Source organism: Andrographis paniculata, unplaced genomic scaffold, assembly GCF_009805555.1.
Source record: "Andrographis paniculata isolate CXL003 unplaced genomic scaffold, ASM980555v1 Contig22END, whole genome shotgun sequence".
Lineage (NCBI taxonomy): Eukaryota > Viridiplantae > Streptophyta > Magnoliopsida > Lamiales > Acanthaceae > Andrographis > Andrographis paniculata.
This window is the reverse complement of record NW_026137513.1, coordinates 2933302-2959976: the sequence shown is the minus strand read 5'-3', so window position 1 is coordinate 2959976 and position 26675 is coordinate 2933302. Positions and strand designations below refer to the sequence as shown.

Sequence of the window (26675 nt, the reverse complement as noted above, 5' to 3'; positions counted from 1 at the left end):
CACTACTACCACCACCACATCCTTATAGCCTCAATCAGGTCCATCATGGGACACACACATGTAATGAATATCATAAAATATATAATAAAAATAATAGTGGAAGGAAGGAATGAATAGATAAATAATAATAATAATAATAATACAAACAAATGTAGCAGTAGCAGTAGCAGTAGCACCAACGCATGCGAGAGAGAAGCCCACATGACGCGTGCGTGATGAGACCAACTGCATATATATATATATATATATATAACTGATTCACCTTAAATATTTATAGCTAGTGAGTGTGTAAGAATATTTTTATACACAAACACAGAATACATACGTACAAATACAATACAATACAATACAATAAAATACAAGCTTCCACAGGAATACTGACAAAAGCCTTTACCCTTTTTCCATATTCCTGTTTGTTCTTCACCATTCCTAAAAGCTACCTTTTTGCTTTTCATGTCTTCCTTCTTACACATATTACAACCAACCAACATTGCCTTCATTGCATATTTCTAACACTATATTCAACTAATTAAGTCCTCTCTTAAATAAATAAATAAGCATCTTAGAGCGTCTGGACTTAAAATTACACACCAATGCATTCATTTACTGATCACCATGGTGGACACATCAAGATTTTACTCAGTTTAGATGTTGCTCAATGTATATATTTACACGAGAAAAGAACGAATGCTCGTCCTCGGAGATTCTTAAGAGAGAGTAACACAGTAAAAAACACATTATAAAAGAAAAAAATTGATGAAAACTTGCGTAGCAGAAGCTATCATATACTATCAACTAAGGTAAAAAGTGTCTGGTAAATACCATGAGAACTGCAGCCGCTATTTTGTACTGAATTTTCATCCCTCAACAGAAGCAATTTGATCAGTTTCTTGCCGGGATGCTTCCCAGAGTTGTCGTTCAATTTCCAATTTTCGAAGCTCCATTAACCCTTGTTCGACTGGAGAATAGAATAAGATCAGATACTTCATGCTTGAAAATGGAAATATTCAACCTTTCAGAAAATTTATATCAAGCTTAAAAGTTTATTGCATCTCATATATAGATAATCTGCAGTTTGAACAAATCCGGAATATCACATCAAACTTAATTTAGGATAGAAAAAGTGTAGGAAACAGATAGTCGACAAAAGTTAGCAAGCGAGCATCAACTCACCATCAATAGCATCATGTGAAGTTGGGAACTGGCCATAACGGTCGATCCAATGTTTCAGCCTCTCATTGGCTATTTCCTCCTCGATGCCGTACGCTTTAGCTCTTGTCCAAAAATAAGTAAGCCATGCCTATTTCATGTGATTACTATCAGTGTGATGGGCATAGCAGGACATCGTTCAAACAGCACAGAGAAACACAAGTCCAGAAACATTTTTGAAAAATAGTTTCCAAAATTTAACTGCAATAATTTTTTAGTAAACAGAATCATCTTAGTCTGTAGGCTTGTGTTCTGATTGTTTGTAGCTTCCATATTGATATGGTATCATATGCAAAATCATACTTTCACGTTTATTTACAAGAACTAGGTGCTTGTATTCATGGCTGCCCGGCGCCTGTGTTTCTAAGAATGCATTATTTACAAGAAAATTTGTGCGGACGCCCAAATGGCTGAGGCAGATGTACAAACCTGCTTGAAGAGAACATCCTCAGATTCCTCCGGGCTAAGATCTGCAAAGAAATGAAAATAAAATGATTTCAACATGTACTTTTTTCTTGAGAATGAGATAACCATGTGAGAATAAGGTCAATAAAATGGATGTGAAAGCAGTAGAAATTAAAAGAGGAAAACTACGAAATTATCTATCAGAGCAGCCAACAATTCGGAATGACAGGAATTAAAACGAGTAAGATTTGAAAGGACCTCAATAGAGTTGCGGAGAAAACAAAATCAAAAACTATATCATGAGTGCGGGCCAACATAATTATAAGAAATTTGTTGCTAGGGAAAAATTTTAAGGCATTACCCTATGCAAAATGATTAACTTTTAACAAACTTGAAATAATAAACTGCATAAAAACTGAACACTAATGGCTAACAGCCTGTTGAAAATGAACAATAATGGACTGGTAGGACTTACCAAATGCTTCCATATACTTTGGATCAATTGATGACTTGATATCTACCAAAAAAGGAACAATGCAGATAGTCATACACACTGAGGAATCATATGCTTCGCAAGGTTAAGAAGGCCAGTAGCAAATAGAAAATATAGTAGGGGACCTGGTTCAAAGCATCACTCCAGGAATATATAAACAATTCAAACAATCATTTGATCACAATATTCCAAATAAAGATCCATGAATTTAACCAAAAGTCTATGAAGTTAAGAGATAGATAAAGCAGCAAAGAAAATCATAGACTCAATAATCATGCTGCAACTGCAGAACACTGCAGCTGAAAGGTGGTAGAGAAAACCTTGTGTTGATGTCCTAGTTGAGCTTGGGCGTCTATGCTGAGCAAATGCAAGAACAATAGATTCTTCAACCTAAGGAAAAAAAAAAAAAAAATCAAACCATCTTTCTAATCAACTAAATTAAGCCATAAACAAGTGCATGGAATAGCACGAAGCTTCAGCAGCTTTCAAAAGGAAAAGCAATGTATACTTCATTCAATAAATAACAGTGGTACATAATCTACTTTCATCCTAATATTATAGCTCTCATTTAACTCAGGATGTAGTTTACGTAACTGTTGTAAATTTCAGCATCTTAAATATATTTCCTCTCAAAGAATTAGGAGTCATCGATAGGGCACATTTGGCATTGGAAAATAGTTTAGGTGAGTGTTGGCACTGAAAAATTTTGAGCAGAAGAAATTTAAGCTTAAAACATCAGTCAAAATAGGTACTATCATTAAATTAAAAAAAGAAAAAACACTTGATAAAATAGGCTTTTTTTTTTTTTTTTTTTTTGTGAATCCCCCAAAATAAAAATACAAGAAAATAATTGGGACTTAGTATAATAGATATGAAATCAAGAAGGTGCTATAAACATAAATACTGAAATAGAAATTAACATCTTTGAAATAAGACCTTCAATAAAGTAAGTTCTTTTAAGCCAATTTCAACTGTCAGCATGCTTTCAATGGTTCCTTCTCCTGAGAGATCATTGAAATCCTCGACAAGTTTCTCCATCAGTGGATTCTTATAACCTACATAATGACAAAGGAGAAGATCAGTATTACATTTTGGATGCACAATGTGGAGCACAAAGAATGTTCAGATTCAATCCTCTGTACAATAAGCAACAGATAACTAGCCTTTTTTATGATACTCTTCCTTAGCTTTCTGGCCAGCAGATGAAACAACTTCGAGAGGGAGCGGTGCCAAAGATGACCAATATTCATACTTTGAAACAGAAACTTCGGGAAAGATGCCTAAGTTGTGATAAATATAGTTATCAAGTTATGATGAAAAAAAAGACTGAAAATAATAAATAGAATTAGTCAGTTTGCCTTATTTAAATATGACAGATGTGAATGCACACAGTTTAAACCATAGGATGACCATGTAAGGTAAAGTCACTGACTCACAATCACCGAAAGAATAACTCTCTTTTGATTGAATTTATTGCCAATGTTCAATTGAACCAAACCTAGAGAGCATTGAACAGCTTGCACTTGAGGTTTTTTACTTCAAGGAAGTACACATCCAGAATGTATCCTTTAGTAAAAGCCTAAAAGGATCATTATTTACAGACCATCAACACACAAGATGGTCCTAGACAGGCTATACAAAGCAGAAGAAGGAATCATGATGTTCTTCAACTCATTTCTATCAGTTGAACTTGATGTGAAACCAGAAACAATAAATTCTAGTTCACCTGTGCTTTATGTGCATAGGATGAATGAATTAGTACATCTCACAGTGATGACATATAATGGTTTTGTTAATTACCAAGTTGGAGGGCTAAGCCCCAGTATCTTGCAAGCCAGCATCTTTTAAGAACAACTTCTTCCTGCAAATATAAGTTTCTCAGAAACTCAATTGCATATAATGCAAACACAAACACGGCCATGTTAAGTGGGAAATTCACAAAACAGTGGCTGACCCACCATTTCATGTTGAGTCAACACCATTCTTTGTGTCATTGTGCGGAGTGCTTTAACTTCAGATTCAATTCCATGCAGTCTCTCAACAACAGTTGCAGCCTCATTTTTTGCAGTCTTATACATTCAAGATGTCAGATATAAAGTGCCATCCCCTTATAGGTACTTCTAAACACATCATAGTTGATTTTACCTTAATATCAGATTGCAATGTAGTCACTTCGACATCTACATCATCTTTTGCATGCATAGCCTCTTTAAGTGCAGCCTATACCAAATTGTCAAATAAACAATAAAATGGTAAAGGAACAAATATATCTACGATACTATTGACTAACTGAAGGCTACAAGTACTGTAATATTTGAATCCATTATTTTCCAATCTTGAGTATCTTTATGGTTGTAGCATGAAGGATGAAACAAACTAATTCAAGAATGCAAGCAACATCCACTCAAGAAACAAGAAAACAAGATTTACCTCTCTTTGGCGCAATGCAGCTTCCTTCCTGCAAAGAATTCCTATGAGATCTTAGACAGATAGCTAATAAGAAGACATTAGAGACCTTTGTGCTTTGTATACCTGCTCAAAAGTTTAGCTTCCAAAGAGACTCCTTCTCCAAGCGATGCAACCTGAAGTTTAGCAAACATATAAAGTCAAAGAACTCATTAGCCAGATACTTAAAAGTCAAGTTCCAGAGTGTATAAATGGCCTGTAAGAGATGATGAACAAATTTTGTGAGACCAATAGTTTGGTCTGCATTTCAAGAAGCAAAAAAGCATTTATATAATTGAAGCATATTTTGCAAGGACAAGAACACCATCCAAAAACAAACATCTTGGGTTTCAGCTTCAAAATTCAAGATTTTGGAGCACTTCAATGATTTATACAATTGAGTTTACCACTTGAGTTACTGAAACTGTAAGATGAAATATTTAGTGGACAAAGCAAAATCATAAAAAAAATTTACAATGAAAGATATGTAAATGTACTTATATATGTGCGTGCATTTCATGTGGAGCAACAACAGATAATAGTGATAATTCAGCGGAATTGTTATCTGAATAAAACGATTTTGCATCTATAGATGCATAGGATACTAGGATCAAGGATGCTATTAATGATTTAGGTTAACAAAGACAAGTTGTCAAAGTAACAAAGTAAATAAGCTCCACTAAACTAAGGATAGCATGCCACGAAAAGAATTATTGTCATAAAAAAAAGGCTGAAGTATGATATAAGCCAAAAACTCGTATAACTACAGAAAGTATTGAACCGATAGTCAAATAAATTTGTATTTGGAAATAAATAAAAAAAAAATAAAAATAAAAAATAAAAAAATAAAAAAATAAAAAAACAGAAAGACCTGTTTCTCAAGTTCCCTGACTCTTGCTTCAGCTGCTTCACAACTATCCTCTGCAAGTCGAAGCTGCAAGATCAGAATTGCAAACCAAGAATAAGGATAGATGCCAAGTCAAAGAGTAGAAATGAAATGTCATGCAGTGTATAATGGGAAAACACCTTTTCAAGAATATTATCATTTTCTTCCTGTAGCATTTCAAGCTGCCAAATTAAGTAGATGTTAGCTTAAGAAGTGTCTAAAAATAATACCTCTCCAGAAATAAAAATAGAACTCAGAGAACTATTTAAGATTTTAACAGCATCATTTATATTCAAACACTTTCCAAAAGTTCTACATAGAGACAACATACTTCATCACAAAGTGCAGAAGATGCTCGTTCATCTCCTGTATCTTTCGATGTTAGACGTCCCGCATCCGATGGGAACCTGCATTCCACATTGGTACCCTGTCAATTCAGCTCTGACACAATGTGCAATTTGAGACCATACAAGTAGCTAAATCATTGAAAAATATATATATAATGGCGGCAGTCGGTTCAAATTTATAGACGTCACGAACTGACTAATATCCACGGAAGGATGTATGACATGGCAAATATAACTCATGTACCATATTCCAGAGGTCATTACTATTTCAACTGACGCATACCAAATCATTCTCATATAAAGACAAACAAGCAAACCAAAATTTGTTTGGAGGGCTAATGTGATTGTAGAAATGGAATTATTAAATCAGAAGTAGAACTTCATATACTTTTTTTCTCGTTGCCTGCTGCTAGGGGGATCAATTGGTGGAATAGGTCCGGGAGCTTTAAATGGCGGCCTGCTAGGAGGCACAGAGGGCGTTGTTCCAGTGGACAACGATGGTCTTCCCGTTGAACTAGAACGAGGTGGTGGAATTCCATCCAATAAATTGCGGGAGACCTGACAAAGAAATTCAAACGTATCTAACTGGCAATCGAAGAGATAAATCTCAATTTTATGCAAGCAGCAGCCCGCTTGAAAAAGAAAATTGATGAATTTCACAAATCCCATTGAAAATTCATAAACCTATTTCGCAAAACTAGCAGCACAGAATCTGTCGCAACCACATTGAAATAATTTGACGCAGATATCGTCACTTTTTCATAAGAACAGCCACATCCATTCAAATTAAAGCCACAAAACCAAAACCACATAAACTTACCGCATCAGATGAAGATCTGTTAATCTTCGGAGACGGAACCACAGGCTTTACCGCACCACTACCTTTATTAGCACCGTTGCTACCAACAGGCGGCCTTGAAAGAGACAGCGGAAGCGGAGGATTGAATCGAAGTCCTAGATCCCCGTCATTGCCGCCGTACCCGAGGTCCTCCTCATCCTCATCATTGTCGGTGGCCTGAGAAGCCATCACCTGCGCCAGCCTCCGAGCCGCCGCTTTAGCCGCGTAGTTCTGATTACGCTTGATATTCGAAATGCCGCTCAAGGACGACGATCTACCGTGAGCACCACGCGACGGCGACCCGCCGCCGGACTCACTGTTCCACTGCCGCATTCCCTCCATTTCTGCAAGGAAAAGACCTGAAATTCAACAAAAAATAAACAATTTGAGCCGGAGTGGCTGCCAGCGCCTAGATCTTCGCGTCTCGGAGATATCGACGCAGATTGGCAGATGAAAATTTGTCGACTCAGTTCACTCTCTGACGACTGCCGTTGCCATTTATGGTACCACATTTATTGCTTTTTCGCCCGACGATTATATGCTTAATCAACGACTAATTATCCATACGACGTCGCATTTAGTTTCGCTCGTTTCTCTAAGAGTAAAAATTAAATATACATATAATAATTATGTTTATTTCAGAGTCCGCACACTTTATTTTAAAATTGGGCAGTGGTATAAAAATCCGGCCCATTAAGAATCGTAAACCCGGCCCATCAAAATCGGGGTCCGGTTCTCCTTATCAGTTATCACTGCTCTGCACCATCGTCTCTCTCACGCACTCCACACACTCAGCCATGGCAACCGAACTTGAGGCGGCGGACGCCCAAATCACCGCCGCAGCGCCACCAGCCCAAATCTCCGCCGACGCCGCGCCATCAAGCGACCCACCACCACTCGAAAACCCCACCCCCGCCGTCGCTCCCACAACCAACCCCCCCAAACGGCAGCGCCGCCCGAGCGTCCGCCTCGGCGAGATCGGCGGCGAGCAGCCTCACGACGCCCCGCCGCGGCGCCCCGGAAGAATCTGGCGCTTCCACAAGGACCCCTCCCTCGCCGCCAAATCTTCCAAAACCCGCCCCCTCACAAACCTCGTCAACGGCGGAGCCACCGACTCCAATTTCCAAGATACAATCGACCCCTCCGAGAATTTCGCCGATTTCCCCCACCGGAAGCCCAAAATCAGGAAGCCGGCGCGGAGAGCACGCACCAACTGGAACAAATTCGACTCCATCGCCGTCAACAACGGCGGAACCGCCACAGGTCCCAGCCCCAGCGAACCCCCAAATTTCCTGCAACAACAACAGAACACCAATGAAGAGCTCCGGGAGCTCGAGGCGGCGGAGAATTCCGCAAGCCCTCTGTTAAAAGACCAGCAGAGCCCAATCAATTCCGGGGAGAACATGGGATTACAGTTTTGGGATCAACACAGAGGAGGCAGCAACGGATTGCATCACAACGAGGAAGGCAGCAATGTCGGGGTGAGGGAGTGGCTATTAGGGTTAGGGTTGGGAAGATACTCCCCTGTCTTCGAAATTCACGAGGTAGACGATGAAGTGCTCCCCATGTTAACTTTGGAGGATCTTAAGGACATGGGAATCACTGCAGTCGGTTCCCGGAGGAAAATGTATTCCTCCATTATCAAGCTCAGAAAAGGATTTGGCTTCCCAAAGTGACTCAGTTCTTGAACACCAAACTCTGTATGTACGTATGTATGTTCAAGGTTTTTGTGGTAACTTGAAGCAATAATGGTGTCCTTCTGTTGGGTTCTCTGAGTTTTGGATCTTTTCCATTTTTGTTGGTTTCGACTGTAAAATCCAAACATGTTAATATCTCACCAGTAGTCATTGCAAGAGCAAATGCCATCTTCAAAGTGATGAAACCTGTTAATATCTCTTACAACGATTTCGCGTTGAACCAGCTTCGATGCGAGCTTGATGGCGACGTGACAGTCAGAACAAATCCGGAGGTTTTTCATTATCCGAATAGGGCTTCCGGGAGGCGTTCTTACGAGGGCAAAAGCTAAAGCTATCCGCTCGCTGTGTAGCCACAGCATCCTCGCCTTCTCGTCTTCTTCCACGTCGAGTAAAACCGTGTCCTGATTCGGGGCGTAACCTGTCTTCCTGCTTTCGAAACTCAGCCATTCGAGCATTCCACGGATTAGTTTAACATCAGGGTGAGAATCATCTCCAACAGCGAAGTAGTGAACTATCCCCTGATGCTCAACCCAGCTAAGCCCTGGCTCTTTCTTCACCCCTTTGTTCTTCATTCTTTTCCTGATAGATACCATGTTGTCCCAATTCTTGGCTGCTGCATACATGTTCGACAAAAGGACGTAAGTCGACTCGCTTTCGGGTTCCATCTCAAGTAACCGGTCAGCAGCGAATCTCCCAAGCTCCAGGTTGCAGTGTGCTGCGCAAGCGCCGAGTAAAGCTCGCCATACCATGACGGTAGGCTTGTTTGGGATTTCTTCGATGATTTTTGCAGCCTTGTCGAGATGTCCTAATCTTCCAAGAAGTGTGACCATACAAGTGTAGTGCTCCATACAAGGTTCGACGCCGTATTCCTCTTGCATAGAAGTGAAGTACGATTGCCCTTGATCTAATGATCCTGTATTGCTGCACGCCGACAGCACAGAAACGAAGGTCAGTTGGTTTGGCTTAATGTCTGTTTCTTGCATACTCTCGAAGACTTTCAAAGCCTCGGCTCCAAGACCATGCACGGAGTATGCCGAAATCATCGAATTCCAGGAGATGATATCGTGATTGTTCATCGAATCAAACACCACGCGAGCATCCTTAATCCGTCCACATTTGGCGTACATGTCGATAAGAGCATTGCAGACAGATCCATCTTCGTCATACTTGGTTTTCACCGTCATTCCATGTATTTGAATGCCGGCATCCAAAACTGTCAAACCTGCACAAGCACAAAGCAAACTGGAGTATGTTACATCAGTTGCTTCAACTCGCTCTCGACACATATTCAAGAACATTTCGAAAGCCTTCTCTGCATCTCCAAGATGGACATAACCAACTATCATTGTGTTCCAAGAAACCTCATTTTTGCTTCCGCAATCCACGAACAAATCCATCGAACTCTCCATGTTTCCACACTTTGCATACATATCCATGAGCGCATTCAAAACGAACACATTTTTATCAAGACTGACCTTGAGCGCGAGGGAGTGGATTTGTGTTCCGAAATTCAGGCATCCACTTGTTGCAGATGCCTGCAGAACGCTCGCTAAAGTGAACTGGTTAGGGATTACCAGGGCTTGCCTCATACGAAGAAACAAATCTAAGGCCTCTTCACAATGATTACTCTGTGAATACCGAGCAATCATGAAACTCCATGTAACAACATCATCTTTAGGGATCTCCTCGAATACTTTCCTAGCATCCTTGATGTCCCCGAGCCTGGTGTACAGATCAAGCAATGAAGTACTAACGTATGGATCCAACTCGTAACGAGTTTTCAAAACACAACCATGGAGACTATTTCCCACATCAACATCATCAAGACTGAGGCAAGCCTTAAGAACACTTGCAAAAGTAAAATTATTCGGCACCAGACCTTTCTTTCTCATTTTATTAAAAAGGTAGAAAGCCTCTTCGAAACAATTGTTCTCAGCATAACAAGCCACCATTCCTGTCCAACAACACATATCCTTTTCGATAACCTCCTGGAACACTTTCTCAGCAGCTTCCACAAACCCAAAAACTGAATAAGCGTCGATAAGGGATGTCCCAACAAATGCATCCGAATCATGACCGAGCTTGTGGATAAAAGCATGAATGCAACAAACCAACTCCACCCAATCCAACTTCACAAATACCTTCAAAGTTGTAGTGAAAACAAAAGGATTAAGCTCGTGCCCTTCTTTACACAACTGAAAGAACAAACCAGCAGCTTTATCATTTTCCTCCAACTGCGAATATCCCTGGATCATGGTAACAAATGAAACAACATTTCGGTCCAACATACCTTCAAACAACCTAACCCCATCCGAAATAAACCCACTTTTCATATACAAGTTTAACAAAATGTTGTTAGCGAACAAGTCTAGGCAGTTACCCATCTTCACAATGTGACAATGGAGAATCCTTCCTTTGATCGGCTCATTCACACGTAAGTATTGCTGGAGCATTCGTGCATATACATGAGAATCGAACTTCCGTATTGAGGAATGAACCTCCTCCATGTGCATGAGCTGGTTCTGGCAAGGTTGAGCTATGGATGATAAGACACAACGATGTAGAAAGGGCTGTACATGCCGTAAGTGATGCTCTGCCACGAAATTCCATTGCTGCAGTATTCTGCACCATCTGACTGCAGGCATATGATGGGCAGCAACTAGAAATGAAATGGCAGTTCTTTGATAAATCTGATACACCAAAATCAACCTATTAGTTAAAATATTAAAAATATGCATTGCCACTTAAAAAATGAAATTGAACTAAAATAAAACCAAATCAAGGCAAGTAGATCTACTGCATTCTGTTTCAAATTAGATAAATTAATTTCAACCCAAATTTTGATAGACTAATTATAGCCTAACTAACAAGAAGAAGAAAAAAGACCATACACTTAATCCATGTTTCTAAGCTTTTGTGACATATCCGTATTATTCCTAACGTTGAGGAACCGCAGACAGCAACAAACATACATATGACACATGCTTCACTGCATCCTACAATTGCCATTTTGTTGATTTCTAGAATGGTAACAGAATCGAAGCAACACATTCACAGATGATCTCAATGAACACAATATGGCCAAAAATCACCATTTCTGAGCTTAATAAGCGTATCATATGCCAGCAGAGCTCGAAAATAAATAACAATGTCCCACAGGAATTTCATCAAACACATTGCAGACATTAAAATTTCTCCTCCACAACGCATTTCTACACCCTAATTTTCAGATTAATACGAGAGGCAGAGGGTTCCCGGAGTTCGTTACCTGGATTACAGATAGAAATTCCCCCTCGCACCCTTGCTTAATAGAGTGGAAAATTGTGGTGTGGGAGTAGGTTGCAGGAGCTGGTGCCTACTTGCTTGGAAACGAATCGTACGCAGGTGGATTGGAATTGCATGTGAGTAGAGAAGATCGAGTGGGAGGGAGAAGAATGCGGGTAGAAACTAGAGCATAGATGAAATCGACGCTGTGCTGTACGGCCTCTCGTAAAGAAGATTCACTGTACAACGGAGAATGGCGGTATTCACTATTCAGTATTCTCATGAACCAAATAAATCTTACTATTAAAAAGAAATAGAAATGGCGGTTTCAGTTTGTCTTTGCAGAACCTGTGAACCGCCGGTTTACGGTTTGAACCGGCGGTTCGCCACTTATATGGAGTATATTTTTTTGAATGTAGATCTGCATCTGCCCAGGCTCACCGGTCAGACACTAGCAGTCACCGGCGCCGAGCAGGGAGGGTGGGTGAAGACGCCGAATCCGAGCAGCAGCGTGGGTGGAGAAGAAGAAGAAAATAAATAGAAAAAGGAAGAAAAAACAGGAAGAAAGGAAAGAATGGGGGAGGAAGAAGAAGAGATCGAAGAAGAATGAACTGGTGCAGGCGGCGGCGCGGCGCGGCGTCGTGGATGTGTGTTGTGTTGATGTTTTAATTAGGGCAAAAAAATAGTAGTATTAAATAAAATAAATATTTTGTAATATTAATAATTTCATTATAACTAAAATTATTATATTTTTATAAAAAATGAAAATAATATTAATATTAATAAATAATTATTAATATATAAAAAATAATAATAATATAATACTATTTTTTATATTTATATTTTAAATTTTAAATTTTTTTATTATTTAAAATTATTATATTTTATATATTTATATTTAATCAATTTTAATCTTAATTCTTAATAAATAAATTGACAAATAATCATTTTATAAATTTTTTAGATTATTTATATTTTTTTCTCATAATAATAGGTTTATTAAATTAAAATCCGAATAAAAAGTAATCATAAAAATTAAAATAAAAAAAATTGGGAAAAAAATAATAATACATATATATATATATAATTCTTTGGTTCTTAAACCGTAATCAAAGTTATTAAACTGTATTTAAAATTGTGAGCCGATAAAATTTGGGCGACGTTGGACCCGATCCGATATATTAATTTTTGTAGAGAAAAACTTTAAATATAGATAATTTAAAATATATTCAGAATTTATAAAATAGACAAGTCATAATCATATAGTATAATATACAAGATCGTCGGGCCACTTCCAAATATTTTTAAATGATACTATTTATGATTAATATTATTAAAAAATTAAATATATACATAATATATACTCCTCTATTTACTTTTTTTTTATTTTTTATTTTTTTTATGTTATTCTCATATTCAATATAAAAAATTCATTGTCCAAAAATACAAAACAAACACTCATAGAATAAGGTAAATAGTTTTTTTTTTTTTTTTCAATATTTCTGATTTAAAACTATTAAAAAAATCATTTTAAGAAATCTATTTAAATCATTAATTATTAATGAATAATTACATCCATTTAAACTAACATAATATATCATAATTGCATAAATTATATGGCTTTGTTCACTTAAACTAATACGATGTTTAATATATACAATATATATTTTTTATTACAAAGACTATTCTTTATACTTTATATATAAAATATATATATATATATATATTTAAAAACTTGAACTGAAACACTTAGAGTGCGTTTATTTGAATGTTTGGATTTTGAGTTGAAATTTGAATAATAAAAAATTTAAATTGGAACAGTGATATCTTAAATATAAAATTAATTTTTAGTATAATATAAAAAATAAATATTTGATTTGATATTTTTTAAAATTTTTTTTTTATATAAATAGTGTAAATCCTTCGAAATCCTTCAAACAAAAACACCCTTGTATTAATCACAATGGTCTAAGAGAAAAAATGCTTCTTGAACTATCATGCTGATGCAAAATCAGAATCCTTACTTTTTTAATCGATTGGCCAACACAGAGGAATTCATTTTCTTTGTTTAAAAAAAAAAAAAAATTACTCTCTCCGTCCTACATAATTTGTCCCTATTTTCTATTTTTGTTCATCCCATATAATTTGTCATTTTCTTTTTTGAAAAATTAATTATACACTTTAATCATATTTTAAAATTTAAATTTTAAAATTTTTTTAATCTTAATTAAACTATTTAATTATTTTAATCATAATCTATAATTATTTTTACTAATATATTTCTTAATTACTTACTAATTATACTTTACCTAAATTCTAGTGATTACAGTAATACATCCATATTACATGGAATGGAGGAAGTATAAATTATAGTAGCCCATTCTCCTTCTCAATTTTACTATTCCTTCGCAATTTTCATACTTCACATAATATATATATATATATATATAGTTTCATTAATAAATTACCTTCTCCGTCCCACATTGCATGTCCGAGTTATTGTATATACGAGAATTTAGGATAAATATAATTAGTATGTAATTAAAAATATATTAATAAAAATAATTATCTTATAACATAAATTATTATAAATTAAAATTAAGATAATTAATTAATTCAATTAATTTTTTTTAAAAAATTATATAAAATTTTAAAATGAAATTAAAATGTGTATTATTATTATTATTTATTTTTTTTTTAAAAAAATAACATTACATGTTGGACGGATAAAATGACATGTACTAAAAGAAAAAATAGACTGTATCAATCAAGGCAAGATTATGTCTGAATTTCTAAGTCCATGAGCTGAGTCTATCCATTTCAAATTTGGGACAGGCCCATATAAAAACTGACTGGAAATTATCACATCTTATCATATCAAATACTTTATCTCTCAGTCTTATTTACCATTTTTATTCATTTCAAAATCACCCCTACTTTTTTATTTTTATTACACAATTGCCACTATTTTTACACTAATATAGTCACAAGGGCAAAAGAGTCTTTTATCTATATTTTTTACCAATTAGTAATATAATATCAATATTTTTTAAATGTCATGTCCAACCCAATTAAGACTATATTTTTTAAATCTACAATATTTTCAAGAACTTTTATCCAAACAGGTACCTACCGACAATAAAATTTGGGACTAAAAATATAATGAAAATAAATAAATAAAAATACTTAATATCTGGACTTCATTATTAATGGGCTGACATTTGGGCTGACATTGTTATGGCCCATAATAAATTATTGTATTTCTGGAGAGTGGGGCCCACTTGGTCGGCTTAAAGAAGTTCGTGTTCATCCAGAAGTCTCCGGTGTTCATATCGATCTCCGAAGTTCTAGAAGCTTCACGCGGCTAAGTTTCCCTTCTTCCACAGCAATCTTAACACCCAAGTTACCAATCTCACTTCGAATTCAGATCTCTATTTATAATCGTAAATTCTCGATTTCTTTCCAATTCGATCGCCTGAGACGATGACGAGCACAAACCCAGATCAGAAACCGCCGGCGCCGGCGGAGGAAGAAACGAAGAAATACGGCACTCACTTAATGGGCCCGCCGGCGGACCCGACGGTGCACCCGGACAATCAGCAGGCGGCGCTCTGGCAGGCCCAGGGCCCGGCCCAGGGCCCTCAGCCGTACGTGGTGTACGCCCCCGTCGACAAGCCCGCCGACAACCCTGTCGAATACGTCGTCAATATGTTCAATTCGTGGAGCCATCGGGCCGAGGAAATCGGGCGGAACATCTGGCACAATCGTGAGTTTCTTCGAATTGATGATCTTGTTCGAATGAATTTGCTGAATCTCAATTTTTCTCCAGTTTGTTTGAAATTAGGGTTTATTGATGATCTTGTCTGAATGAATTTGTTGAGTCTCAAATTTTCCCCAATTTTTTTTGAAGTTAGGGTTTATTGATGATCTTGTGCGAATGAATTTATTGAATCTTAAGTTTTCCCCAGTTTGTATAAATGGAAGGGTAAATTGCCGTGATTTGGTAAAACTAGAAAAATTGATTTATTTACTTTGACATGTATTTTAAATATAATATCCATTTTTATAATAAAAATTAGAGAAAAAATAAGTAAAAATTACTATTTTTTGGTAAAAATAAAACAGATTTTTTTTTTTTTTTAATGAAAAGAAGATTAATAAATCTATCGTGTTTTTTTTTTTTTTTTCTTTTATGACAGATAGATATGTCAGTCTATAATCGTATGTTTATAATTCTCCATCCGTTGTTTATAAGAAATAAGAGTATTATTTGTCATAAAGATTATTTAATATTAATATTATATTAAATAAAAATATTTTTTATTAGTATTTTATAATATAAAAAAATAATGATATTTATGTAATAGTATATTATTTTCACTGTTTCCAATATAATGACACATTTATTGTAAATATATTAAAAATATATTAGTAAAATTAATTATAATAATATAATATAAATTAATCATAAATTATAAAATTAAATTGGGATTAAGATGTAAGAACAAAAATGAAAAATATAACACAATATCGTATGGAGGATGTATAAATTATAAAATATTATTTATGTTAGATAAAAAGTATAAATATTAAACTAAAAATACTATTATCGGTCAGCCATTTTTCGTGCCTAACATTAAAAATATATTTATATTTCTATAATTTTTTTTTTTTTTTTACATAAGCTATAATGGAATTATTTTACATATGTTTTTAAAATTTGTACTCGTCGTTATCTTTTTAAGTAAAAAGTTACTACATTTTAAAATTAATTATTATTACTTATTTTTATAAAATTCGTGCCTGATAGAATATATTTGCATAACGAATGGAGTACTATACTTTGATATAATAATTAATATTGAACGACCAATAAATAAGACCACCGGAGTCCGGACGGAGGTAGTAATATTTTTAATTCTGGTTTTGGATTTGGCAGTGAAAACAGGGGCGTCGGTGTCGGAGGCGGCGTGGGGGAAGATCAATCTGACGGCGAAAGCCGCGACGGAGGGCGGATTCGAGTCACTTTTCCGGCAGATATTTCCGCCGGTGGCTCCGAACGAGAAGCTTAAGAAAACATTCGCCTGCTACCTGTCGACGACGACCGGCCCTGTCGCCGGGACTCTCTACCTGTCGACCGGCCGGGTGGCGTTCTGCAGCGACCGGCCGCTGTCGTTCCGGGCGCCATCGGGGCAGGAGACTTGGAGCTACTACAAGGTCTCAATTCCGGTGGGGAGCGTGGAGAGCGTCGCTCCAGTGGTCATGCGGGAGACTCCGCCGGAAAAGTACATCCACCTGGTGACGGTGGACGGCCACGAGTTCTGGTTCATGGGGTTTGTTAATTTTGAGAAGGCGTCGCATCATCTGCTGGAGACTGTGTCGGATTTCCGGGCGGGCAGCCACCCTGATGGCGCCGGCGCCGTCGCCGGCGGTGGCTGACGTGGCCGCCGGAGATGTGGTGGTGAATGCGTTTAGTTTGTGTGTTGGTTGTTGGTGTAAGAATTTTGGTGATTTGGGGGTTTTGTATATAGTTTGTGTTGGGGAAATGTTGTAATGTTGTTGCTTGTTTTACCTTTTTTGTTTTCTATTTATATTTATATTTATATTTATATTTTGGGTATTGTATTTAATATTAAATTTTTTAATATTTATATCTTTTTTTATAATTATCGTTATATTATTATTATAAATTATATTTTCTCCGTTTATTTTATAATGTTTTAAATGATATTTACATATTTTTTTAGGTAATTAGTTTTTTCGTTGTAAATTAACAAAATAGTCTTTTATTTTGTGTATAGATATAAAAAAGATAAATAAAGTAATGGTAAAAAAGTAAATTCAATGTATAAAAATAGAAGAGGATAATTGTTTTTGGATGTTCCAAATAGAGAAGTAGGACGTTAGTTTGTGGAAGGAGGAACTAGTTATTTTTGTTATTTTTATTTAATTTTTAATATATTTTGATATAATAATTTATATTTAAAAATCAAGTAAATAAATATTTAATTATGAAATAGAGAGAGTAATAATAACTGTAATAGTATTTTATACTTAAGTAAGATTGTCTTTGGATGTGTTTAATTTTGAATAATATATTAAATATTAATAATATAAAAAAATAATATATTTATATTTAATTTTGATTATTTAATGAATAGACTATATATATTATATATTTTATATATTCTTTTGTGATATTTATATAGACTTATGTCGCCTAAAAAAAATATTAAATGAACAAATTCTTTTGTATAGATTTTAAGTTAGGTTTTATTTTTTTCTTTGAAAATATTAGATTAAATATTCATTTTTTATTTATTATATTAAATTAAAATTTAATTTTATATTTAAATTACTATATCAATATAGATTTATATTATAACTATTTTTGTTTATAATATTATTTAAAAATTAAATTCAAAATTAAAGCGAATAAATACACAATCTAAAGTTAAATAAGTAAATATTAAAATATTTTGGTATATTTGTATTTAATAAATAATGTGCATTAAAAATGAATATTTGAGAATATTTTTATAAAATAATGAGATATTGTTTTTATTTATAAGAGTTTGGTTTTAAATTTTAATTTTAAATAATAAAATTTTAAATTAAAATAATTATATAATTGATATAAATATGTATTGATGTGATATTTCAAATATAAAATTAAATTTAATATAATATTATAAATAAATTTTTACAAGTAAATAAACACTTTTATTATCGATTGACTATACACTCATAAATAAAATGATGTGTTGTATCAAAAGTGCGTTCATAATTTAAAAATTACATTTTGTTTTTATTTCATACCTATTATCTTCTTATTTATTATACAAATATTATTGATGTATTTTATTTTATTTTAATTTAAAAATAATACAATAACACTATAAAAATTCTCATTTTATTTTAATAAAAATAATCTCTTCGTTTAGGATGATTATGCTTAATTTATTTTTACTTTTTTTTTTTTATTGTCCTGCTAAATTTATCTATTTAAAATTCCATTGCTTCTACTTATAAATAATTAATAATCAATTTGTTACTATTTTTTATATTTACTTTACTACTTTATTATTAACTATTTAATATATTTTTATAATACACTCATTTATTTTTTACCTACTTTATTTTTATATTAAAATACTATTATTATTTTTTAGTTTTCGCGCGCAGGGGTATTGTGGATTAGCCCAGATGGAGATAGAGAGAGCATAAAAGTACTAATTTTTTAATATAATTTTCAATATATATTTATTATATATTTTTTCATATAAATCAATAATTTAATATAAAATATCATTTTTCTAATATTACTGACATAACTTCTCATATCTTATAAAAAAGATATTTCAAACTAAAATACTAAACAAAACACTATTTTTTATTTATTTTTGTCAAAGTTGTAATTATACATTTATAAGAGGGGTGAAGTATTTATTATTATGCATTAATAGAGGTATTAATATTTCATACAATAAAATGCATGTAAAAATATTCTCATCCAAATTTATATATATATATATATATATTTTAATGAATAAAAATGATCAATGCTTTCCTTCTAATTTAAAAGAGAGAAAAAAAAATTTACGTTAAGACATGTGAATTATTTTAAATATTTTATGAATAAATAAATAATCAGTTTTTTATTTTATATTTTTGGAAAGACAAGTTGTAATGTAATTTGTACAATATAATAATAAAAATAATAAAAATTGATTAATTAATTACTTTATTTATAAGTAAGGAAAAAGTCAATGAAAAAGTCAATGGTAATCCCAATGAAAATAAAAACAATCAATATTAGTTTCATTATAAAAGAAAAAAAAAACATCAATTGTAGTCTCATTATAAAAAATTTTAATCGCTTCTGATCCTTAGTGTTAATTTTAATGCTGACGTGGATGTAACAATATGATGAGGCACTTAATCTCGATGAATCACAACCATGTTTTAGTAAACACGGCCGTGTATAATTTTGAGGTGAGTTTTTAATAAAGATCCACTGTTTGTGTTTTTCATTTGGTTCCATGGTTGAAGTCTTGAAGACGGCGGAGTAGTCGATGACGGTGGTCCGTCAAGAGAAGCAGCTTCAACAAATCTCCATATGTTTCAGAAATTTGCGCTCGCTTTCAAGGTGAAAATGTACGAGCACTTCGCGGAGGAGTCCGATTCGGAAAGGGATGTCGCTCTGCTCCTCGATTCGGCAGAGGAGTTTATTCAAACCAAAAGGTTGTGGTGGTTAAGCCGAACGTAGGATCCGTCCGAGCATTGATTGTGTCGCTCTTCGCCACCATCTCCTCCTTCGAAGTTGCGTATTTGTTGTTTTAATCGGCGCACGATCCGGCGATTGAACGGGAAATGCTCGAGCAGGCGGACAATTTAGTCGTGTACGATTCTGCAGAAATTGACAGTGATGAAGAACTTGTTTAAAGATTATTCGAGGAAGAGGAAGTTAGGACTGGCTCACACATGGCCATGTTTAAGATAAAACACATGGCCATCCATATAGGTGTCACATCACATCATTACATCCACATCAGCATTAAAATTAAAATTAGGACCAAGAACGATTAAATTTTTTTTATAATGGAACTACAATTGATTATTTTTTTATAATGAGACTAATATTGATTGTTTTTGTTTTCATTTGGACTAGTTTTGATTTTTTCCCTTGTAAGTATTATATTTTATTTTTATTTTCATATAAAATTGTGTACAAGTCCAATTGTATTTATTAATCAAAATTGTGATTATTAGGATACACGACCACAAATTTGATTAATGAATTAAATTTTTTTTTTTGGATATTGAATATTAATATTTAATATTAATTGGGTACACGTCCACATCCACATCCACATCCGTTATATGGATAAAGTTATTCTTAAACTAGATTTCGTTACGACAAAATAATTTCGTATTCAATCCAAATTTCCTTGAAATCTGGATCATGTCGCGCTTCGATTATACCTACTTATTGTCGTATCTATTTTTTCATCGTCCATTCATAAATAAGAAAAATTTCAATGTCATGATCAACGACATCTTAAAAGATTTCAAAGAATCTCCTTTATGGATCGTGCGCACGAGTGTGTAAAAAGTTGATGCATCGCATGAAACAAACACACGTGAACATAAGATTTGAAAAAAACTTATGTCACGAGTTATTTTTTTTTTTTCTTTTTGTTTGTCAAATTATTGTAATTCATCATATACTCAGTAAAAATTAAATAATTATTATATTATATTACAATTAATTTTAATCATTCGAATAAGAGTTCATATTATTTTTATATCGCATGAAATAGTTATTCAAATAATAATAATAAATTTATACATTAATTTTGATGGTTCTCTTTTTTTTTTTTAAGTGCTTTGTATTGAAAAATTAAAATAAAGTAATATATTTTAAGCAAAAATAAAAAAATAAAAATCAATAGAATATTTATGATTATATTTCATTATTAACTTTTAACAAAAATTTCCTCCCAAAAAATATAATTCTTGAATTTATATAAAAAAATATTATATCTAACATATTTGAAGAAAAAGAACACCAAAATTAAAAGGCTATCTTGAGATGTGTTTGCACCAACTTGAAAAAGATATGGAAAAAGCACAAGTCCAAAATACATGTTGAGTTTGTTTAATTTCTTCATAGAATTAGTGTGTTTGTTTTGAAGAAATTTTTTTTTATGTTAAACATAGAGAATCATATTAATATATAAAAATAATAAAAATATAATATATTAATTTTTTAAGTAATATGTTTAAAAAATTTTGTTAAAGAAAAAAACTAAAATAATAAAATAATTAAGTTCTGTTCATAGAAATTTTGGAAATTTGTGTTCCTTTCTGTTGAGATCGGAAAACTTTGATTTGAATTTTATATTTAAATAATATTTAATTTAATATTTATAAAAAAATTGATCTTTACACAGAGTTTTGAATCTAAAAATTAGAAAACTTTTACTAAATAAAACTTTGATTTGAATTTTATATTTAAATACTATTTAATTTAATATTTATAAAAAAATTGATCTTTACACAGAGTTTTGAATCTAAAAATTAGAAAACTTTTACTAAATATTTAATTTTTTTTTGAACTATTCAGTATTTAATTTAATATTTTGTAAGAAAAATATATATGATATATATATTTAGAAAAATAACTATTATGATAAGTAGAGTTTGAAGAAAGAAAAAATAAAAAATAAAAAAAATAATCTATTTAGGGTGTGTTTGTTTGGAGGATTGGATTTAAATTCAACTATTCATCCAATTTTTTTCCCCCAAAAATATCAAATCAAACAATTATTTTTCAGTTTTTATATTATACTAAAAATCAATTTTACATTCAAAACATCAAATCAACACCTATTTATATCACATCATACAACTATTCAAATTCAAAATTTTTACTATTCAAATCCCAATCCAAAATCCGAACCCCCAAACAAACACACACTATAGAATTGGGAAAGGCAACAACTTCTGCTTGCTTTGTACCTTCAGATATGTTTCTTTATACAATATTCACTTCTCCAAACAAGATCCTACCCATACTCGTGTTTTCATTTTCATTTACTTTCATTATTTATTAAAAAAATTTCTAAAAACAATATATTATTATTATTATTATTATTATTATTATTTTTAACTATTTTATAAACAAATTAAAAAATTAAAAAAAATTCAAAATATTTTTATTTTTACGAATAATAATAATAATTAAAAAGAGAAAAAGAATAATAATAATTGAGAGAGAAAAAAATAAAAGTAAAAAATATTGAAATTGGGTCAGAAATCAGTCAGTAAATAGAAGACTTTGCAAAAAGATTCCTCATTCCCAATTGCTACTCTCATCTCATATACACAACATCCCATCATGCTAATTACATATGTCAGGATATTAAGTTCGATTGGAGTTTATTCAGAGCATATTCGAATAGTAATAGTTGCGAATTTTTATTTTATTAAAAAATAAAAAAAATTACATCTATTTTAAATTAATACGACTAAGAATTTTGTCTGAAAAAAACATATTTTTTTTAAATTTTTGGTTGACTTCGTAGATAAATAAACAAATAATATTTTCTCTATTTAGTCGGAAAATATATATTTTTATTTTGATTGTTTAATTACAAAGTAATTATTATATATTTTTTTTATAAATATTTCTATTTTAATATCACATGCTTATTTTTATACAAAAAAATAAAAAGAAATTATAGTTATATTATTTTTAACTATCTACTAAAATTAAAATACTATTTATTATTTTTTAAAACTTTACTAGAAAAATAAATATATATTTATTAGCCAAACAAAGAGAGCATGTATTTTAACAATTTAAGTTATTTAGGTAAGATGGCCATTTATTTTACTCATTCCCTCCATTCGGCTCTAATATTTAACATTAAAAATATATTTATATTTGTATATATTTTTGTAAAAATATCATTATAATAGTATTATAAGACACTAATAAAAATATTTTTATAATTTTTTTTAATTTATACTATATTTTTATATAATAATTAATATTTAAAGATCAATTCGTAAAAAGTAAATGAAACCGTATTAAGTACTACTCCCTCCGTCCCACATACCATGTCCATATTGCCGTTTTTGTCCGTCCTACATTTCATGTCACTTTTCTTTTTTAAAAATGATTACACACTTTAATATATTTTAAACTTTTCAATTTAATTTTTTTTAATTTTAATTAAAGTAATTAGTTATCTTAATTTTAATTTATAATTATTTATATTATAGGATAATTATTTTTACTAATAAATTTTTAATTATCTACTAATTACACATATTCTAAAATACCGTATCTACGGTGTAGCAGACGCGATACGTTGGTGGAGATAATATTACTTATTGTATTTGTGGTTTAACAAAAGAAGTACAAACAAAATAGTACCTCTGCTCTTTTCTTCTCTCTCTATTTCAGACACAACAAACTCTCTCTCTCACTCATCTCGTGATCGCAAAATTCAGATCCACTCATCATCATCATTATCATCATCGTCATCATTAATTCTTTCTCAATCGATTACTACTCCTGTATTAACTTAGATTGATTGACTGATAATGATAATGGCTGTTTTAGACAGTGACAGTGAATATTGGATGCTGATAGTGACACTGAGTTTGGTGTCCACACCAAAACTCAAACTGATGATCAAAAATCAAAAATCAAAAATCAAATTAATTACTTCACAAGAAAGAATCGGACGTAGATAGATCAGATCAGAGTAGATAGCTCCTCCTCTTCTTCTTCTTCTTCTTCTTCTTCTTTTTGACTGTAATTTAATTTAATTTAGTGACCTGGTGAAAGATGAGTTATTTATGCAGTTTTTTGTTTGTTTGTCTGTCTGTTTTGTGGCCATAATTCTTAAAATAAATAAATAGGAGAATGTGGATGGATATGATGATATGCTGTGGGTGCAGAATGAAGAAGAATCATGCTGCCCTACTGCTGCTACTACTTTGATTATAATATTTTATTTTATTTTTGTGATTTTTTTTTGCTTCTTAAAGCCACAAATTCCGTCGCTTTTCGTTTCGTCTCCCAAATCCCATCCTTTCCCTCTCTCTCTCTTCTCTCTCTCTCTCCTCTGCCTTATTTCCCGGCCGCTCTCACTTTCCCCCATTTCTTCAATTTATTCTCTTCAGATTCGCCCCGCCCCTGCCTGTGCCTCCATGGTTACACCTTCTCCTTGCTGCTAATTTCTGGGGATTTGTGGTTTATGGCGAGTTCGGATATGGCGACGGTTACTGCTTCGCTTGAGAGATCCTTCCAGAATTTCTCCCTCAACACTCACCAGGGAGAGGGCTCCGGGTCGGGTTCGGGTTCTGAATCGGATTCCCGCCGGAATGTGTCGGCGGACGGCGGCGATGATGCTCCTAGGGTCGAACTCAATTCTCAAGGCCCCTTGCCTTTGAACTGGGAGCAATGCCTCGATTTGAAGGTATATTTATAGGTTTTGGAGATAGATCAAGTGTTGGAATTGAATTCATTCATTGCTTTGTGCATTTAATGCTTTGGGAGGATTTACTGTTTTGCATTTGCTGCTGTTGGTTATTTTTCCCAATTTGAAGCTCTGCTTTAATGGCGGTTTTATTTGGTTTTTGAGATTTTGGTTTTTTTGTACCTTTGATGTGATTTTGGTGTGGTTTTTTTTCAATTTTCACCGTCTGTGAATCGCAGACTGGAGAAATTTACTACATCAATTGGAGGACGGGGAAGAAGGTCAAGGACGATCCTCGCCGCGCCACCGCCGCCACCTCCTACACCGCCGTCGCCGACGACTACTCCGGCGACGACAGTAGCTCCTGCGACAGCGACGATTCCGGCTCGGAATCGTCGCCTTCCTCGTCGCGACAGCAATGGAGCGCCGGCAACAATTATTATTCCCGTCGTCAACAGAACGTCGGCGTTGATGTGGATGTTTCCGCCACCGCCGGCGGCGGCGGCGGAAGCGGCAGCGGCGGAGGAAGCGTGCTGGTGGTGGCTGGATGTAAGAGGTGCTTGATGTACTACATGGTGCCGAAACAGGAGGAGATCTGCCCCAAATGCTGCGGCCATCTCCTGCACTTCGATCGATCTGGAAACGCTTCGTCGTCTTCCTCCTGAATTTGGTAATTTTCGATTGAATTGAATTTTTATTTTTTCTGAAATTGGTGTTGATTCTTGATGGAGTTTTCGTTGTGATGATCTGTCTGTCTGTCTGTCTGTTTGGGATTCGATTCCTTCTTTCGTTTCGTCTGTTGTTGAAGTTCGATCGAATCTGTTCTTCACTTTCTTGAATTTCTTGTTTTCTGTGTTCATTATTATTTTTTTTTAATTTTTTTTTTCTTAGAGTTTGATTTTTAATTTGGTGATAGCTGATGAGGATAGTATGTTGAAATTATTTAATTAAATAAATGTTTTTGTGTGACGTAGGAAAAGGAATAGAATATTCATTTACATGAGTTTTTAAATACAATAGTATTTCAATATGATAAATATTTAAGGAAAATTAGAGGAAAAAGATATTATAAGCAAATGCAATAGTTTTATTTATGCAAAGTGAAGGGTTTGCTTTGAATATAATATCCTTTTATAAAACAAATAATTATATACAAGTAAAATTGAAAATTTTATTCTATTTCTTAATGTTGATGATATATTTTGTATTTAAAAGGTGAAAGTAAATAATCCCTTAACCTTATTTCGTGTATTATTATTATTATTATTATTATTATTATTATTCTATTTTCAGATTTAATTTAATATTTTTAATTTAAAATATCTTGGAATATATACATTATTCTATGATTGTATTATTATTATTATTATTATTATTGTTATGAAATTAATTAGTAACTTTTAAATGAAATTGTCAACTTGGGATCTTGTATTTATACAACGTGACAGATGTCTAAATAAAGAGGTGTTTAATTTAACAACTTCAACTGTATAATTGAAACTTAAATTAATTAATAAAATATTTGACGATGATTTTAAAATATTTTGTTCCCTAATCATGAAATTTGACTTTGTCTTTTTTTTTTTTTTTTAATACTATATTTAAAACTATCGTGAAGCATAATGGAACATCATTCTTTTTAGCATGAGTATTTAATTAATTTATTTATTGTACCATTAGATAAGATTAAAAATTTGATGCACGTAAACTATTTTTTTAAATACAGAACTATTTAATAATAATAATAATAATAATAATAATAATAATAATAATAATATTGTAGGGTGTAGGGGTAGGGGTGGGGTAGGGTAGGGGTTGCGAGATTCTGATTCTCTGTTCTGCAATGGTCTCTTATTACTGTCATAAATAATCCCATCCCATACTCACAAGACTTCCTTTATGTATGTGTCTTCATTTGCATTTCTATTTTTGTTATCTAAATAATAATAATAATAGCGCTGAATCGTATAAAATTTATACGTGGTTTTATGAAATTGCGTTAAATTTATCGTATTTCTAAAATTGCGTTAACTCCCTCTTTGTTTCATAAACTCTGCATCTAATTCTCTCGGCGGTCCTTATTTGATGATATT

General features: G+C 32.8%; 5 protein-coding genes across 6 annotated transcripts; 3 read left to right on the top strand and 2 right to left on the bottom strand.

The window, feature by feature from the left end:
• Positions 1–577: 577 nt before the first annotated feature.
• LOC127245305 (coiled-coil domain-containing protein SCD2) lies at positions 578–7141 on the bottom strand. Its single transcript, XM_051266118.1, has 17 exons — positions 6606–7141; positions 6174–6343; positions 5770–5845; positions 5579–5620; positions 5424–5486; positions 4640–4689; positions 4538–4565; positions 4253–4327; positions 4066–4176; positions 3908–3968; positions 3271–3387; positions 3044–3162; positions 2428–2497; positions 2090–2131; positions 1639–1679; positions 1174–1300; positions 578–958 (listed from the first exon to the last, which is right to left on the bottom strand). The coding sequence occupies exons 1-17, from the start codon at positions 6963–6965 to the stop codon at positions 858–860; spliced, it is 1653 nt and encodes a 550-aa protein (XP_051122075.1). The 5' UTR covers positions 6966–7141; the 3' UTR covers positions 578–857.
• Positions 7142–7345: 204 nt separating this feature from the next.
• Positions 7346–8398, top strand: LOC127245309 (uncharacterized). Its single transcript, XM_051266122.1, has one exon. The coding sequence runs from the start codon at positions 7421–7423 to the stop codon at positions 8297–8299; it is 879 nt and encodes a 292-aa protein (XP_051122079.1). The 5' UTR covers positions 7346–7420; the 3' UTR covers positions 8300–8398.
• Positions 8053–12253, bottom strand: LOC127245303 (putative pentatricopeptide repeat-containing protein At5g13230, mitochondrial). 2 transcript variants are annotated; one of them, XM_051266111.1, is made up of 3 exons: positions 11933–12253; positions 11589–11823; positions 8053–11010 (listed from the first exon to the last, which is right to left on the bottom strand). In XM_051266111.1, exon 3 carries the CDS (start codon positions 10963–10965, stop codon positions 8458–8460), a length of 2508 nt encoding a protein of 835 aa, XP_051122068.1. In that variant the 5' UTR covers positions 10966–11010; positions 11589–11823; positions 11933–12253; the 3' UTR covers positions 8053–8457. The 2 variants fall into 2 exon arrangements, with proteins under 2 accessions (XP_051122068.1, XP_051122069.1); XM_051266112.1 differs by having other exon boundaries at positions 12026–12253.
• A 2679-nt stretch (positions 12254–14932) lies between these two features.
• Positions 14933–17193, top strand: LOC127245313 (GEM-like protein 5). The gene is made up of 2 exons (XM_051266132.1): positions 14933–15350; positions 16524–17193. Exons 1-2 carry the CDS (start codon positions 15068–15070, stop codon positions 17021–17023), a joined length of 783 nt encoding a protein of 260 aa, XP_051122089.1. The 5' UTR covers positions 14933–15067; the 3' UTR covers positions 17024–17193.
• Positions 17194–24165: 6972 nt separating this feature from the next.
• On the top strand, positions 24166–25514 carry LOC127245308 (protein CURLY FLAG LEAF 1-like). The gene is made up of 2 exons (XM_051266121.1): positions 24166–24582; positions 24822–25514. Exons 1-2 carry the CDS (start codon positions 24361–24363, stop codon positions 25245–25247), a joined length of 648 nt encoding a protein of 215 aa, XP_051122078.1. The 5' UTR covers positions 24166–24360; the 3' UTR covers positions 25248–25514.
• The last annotated feature ends 1161 nt before the right edge of the window (positions 25515–26675 follow it).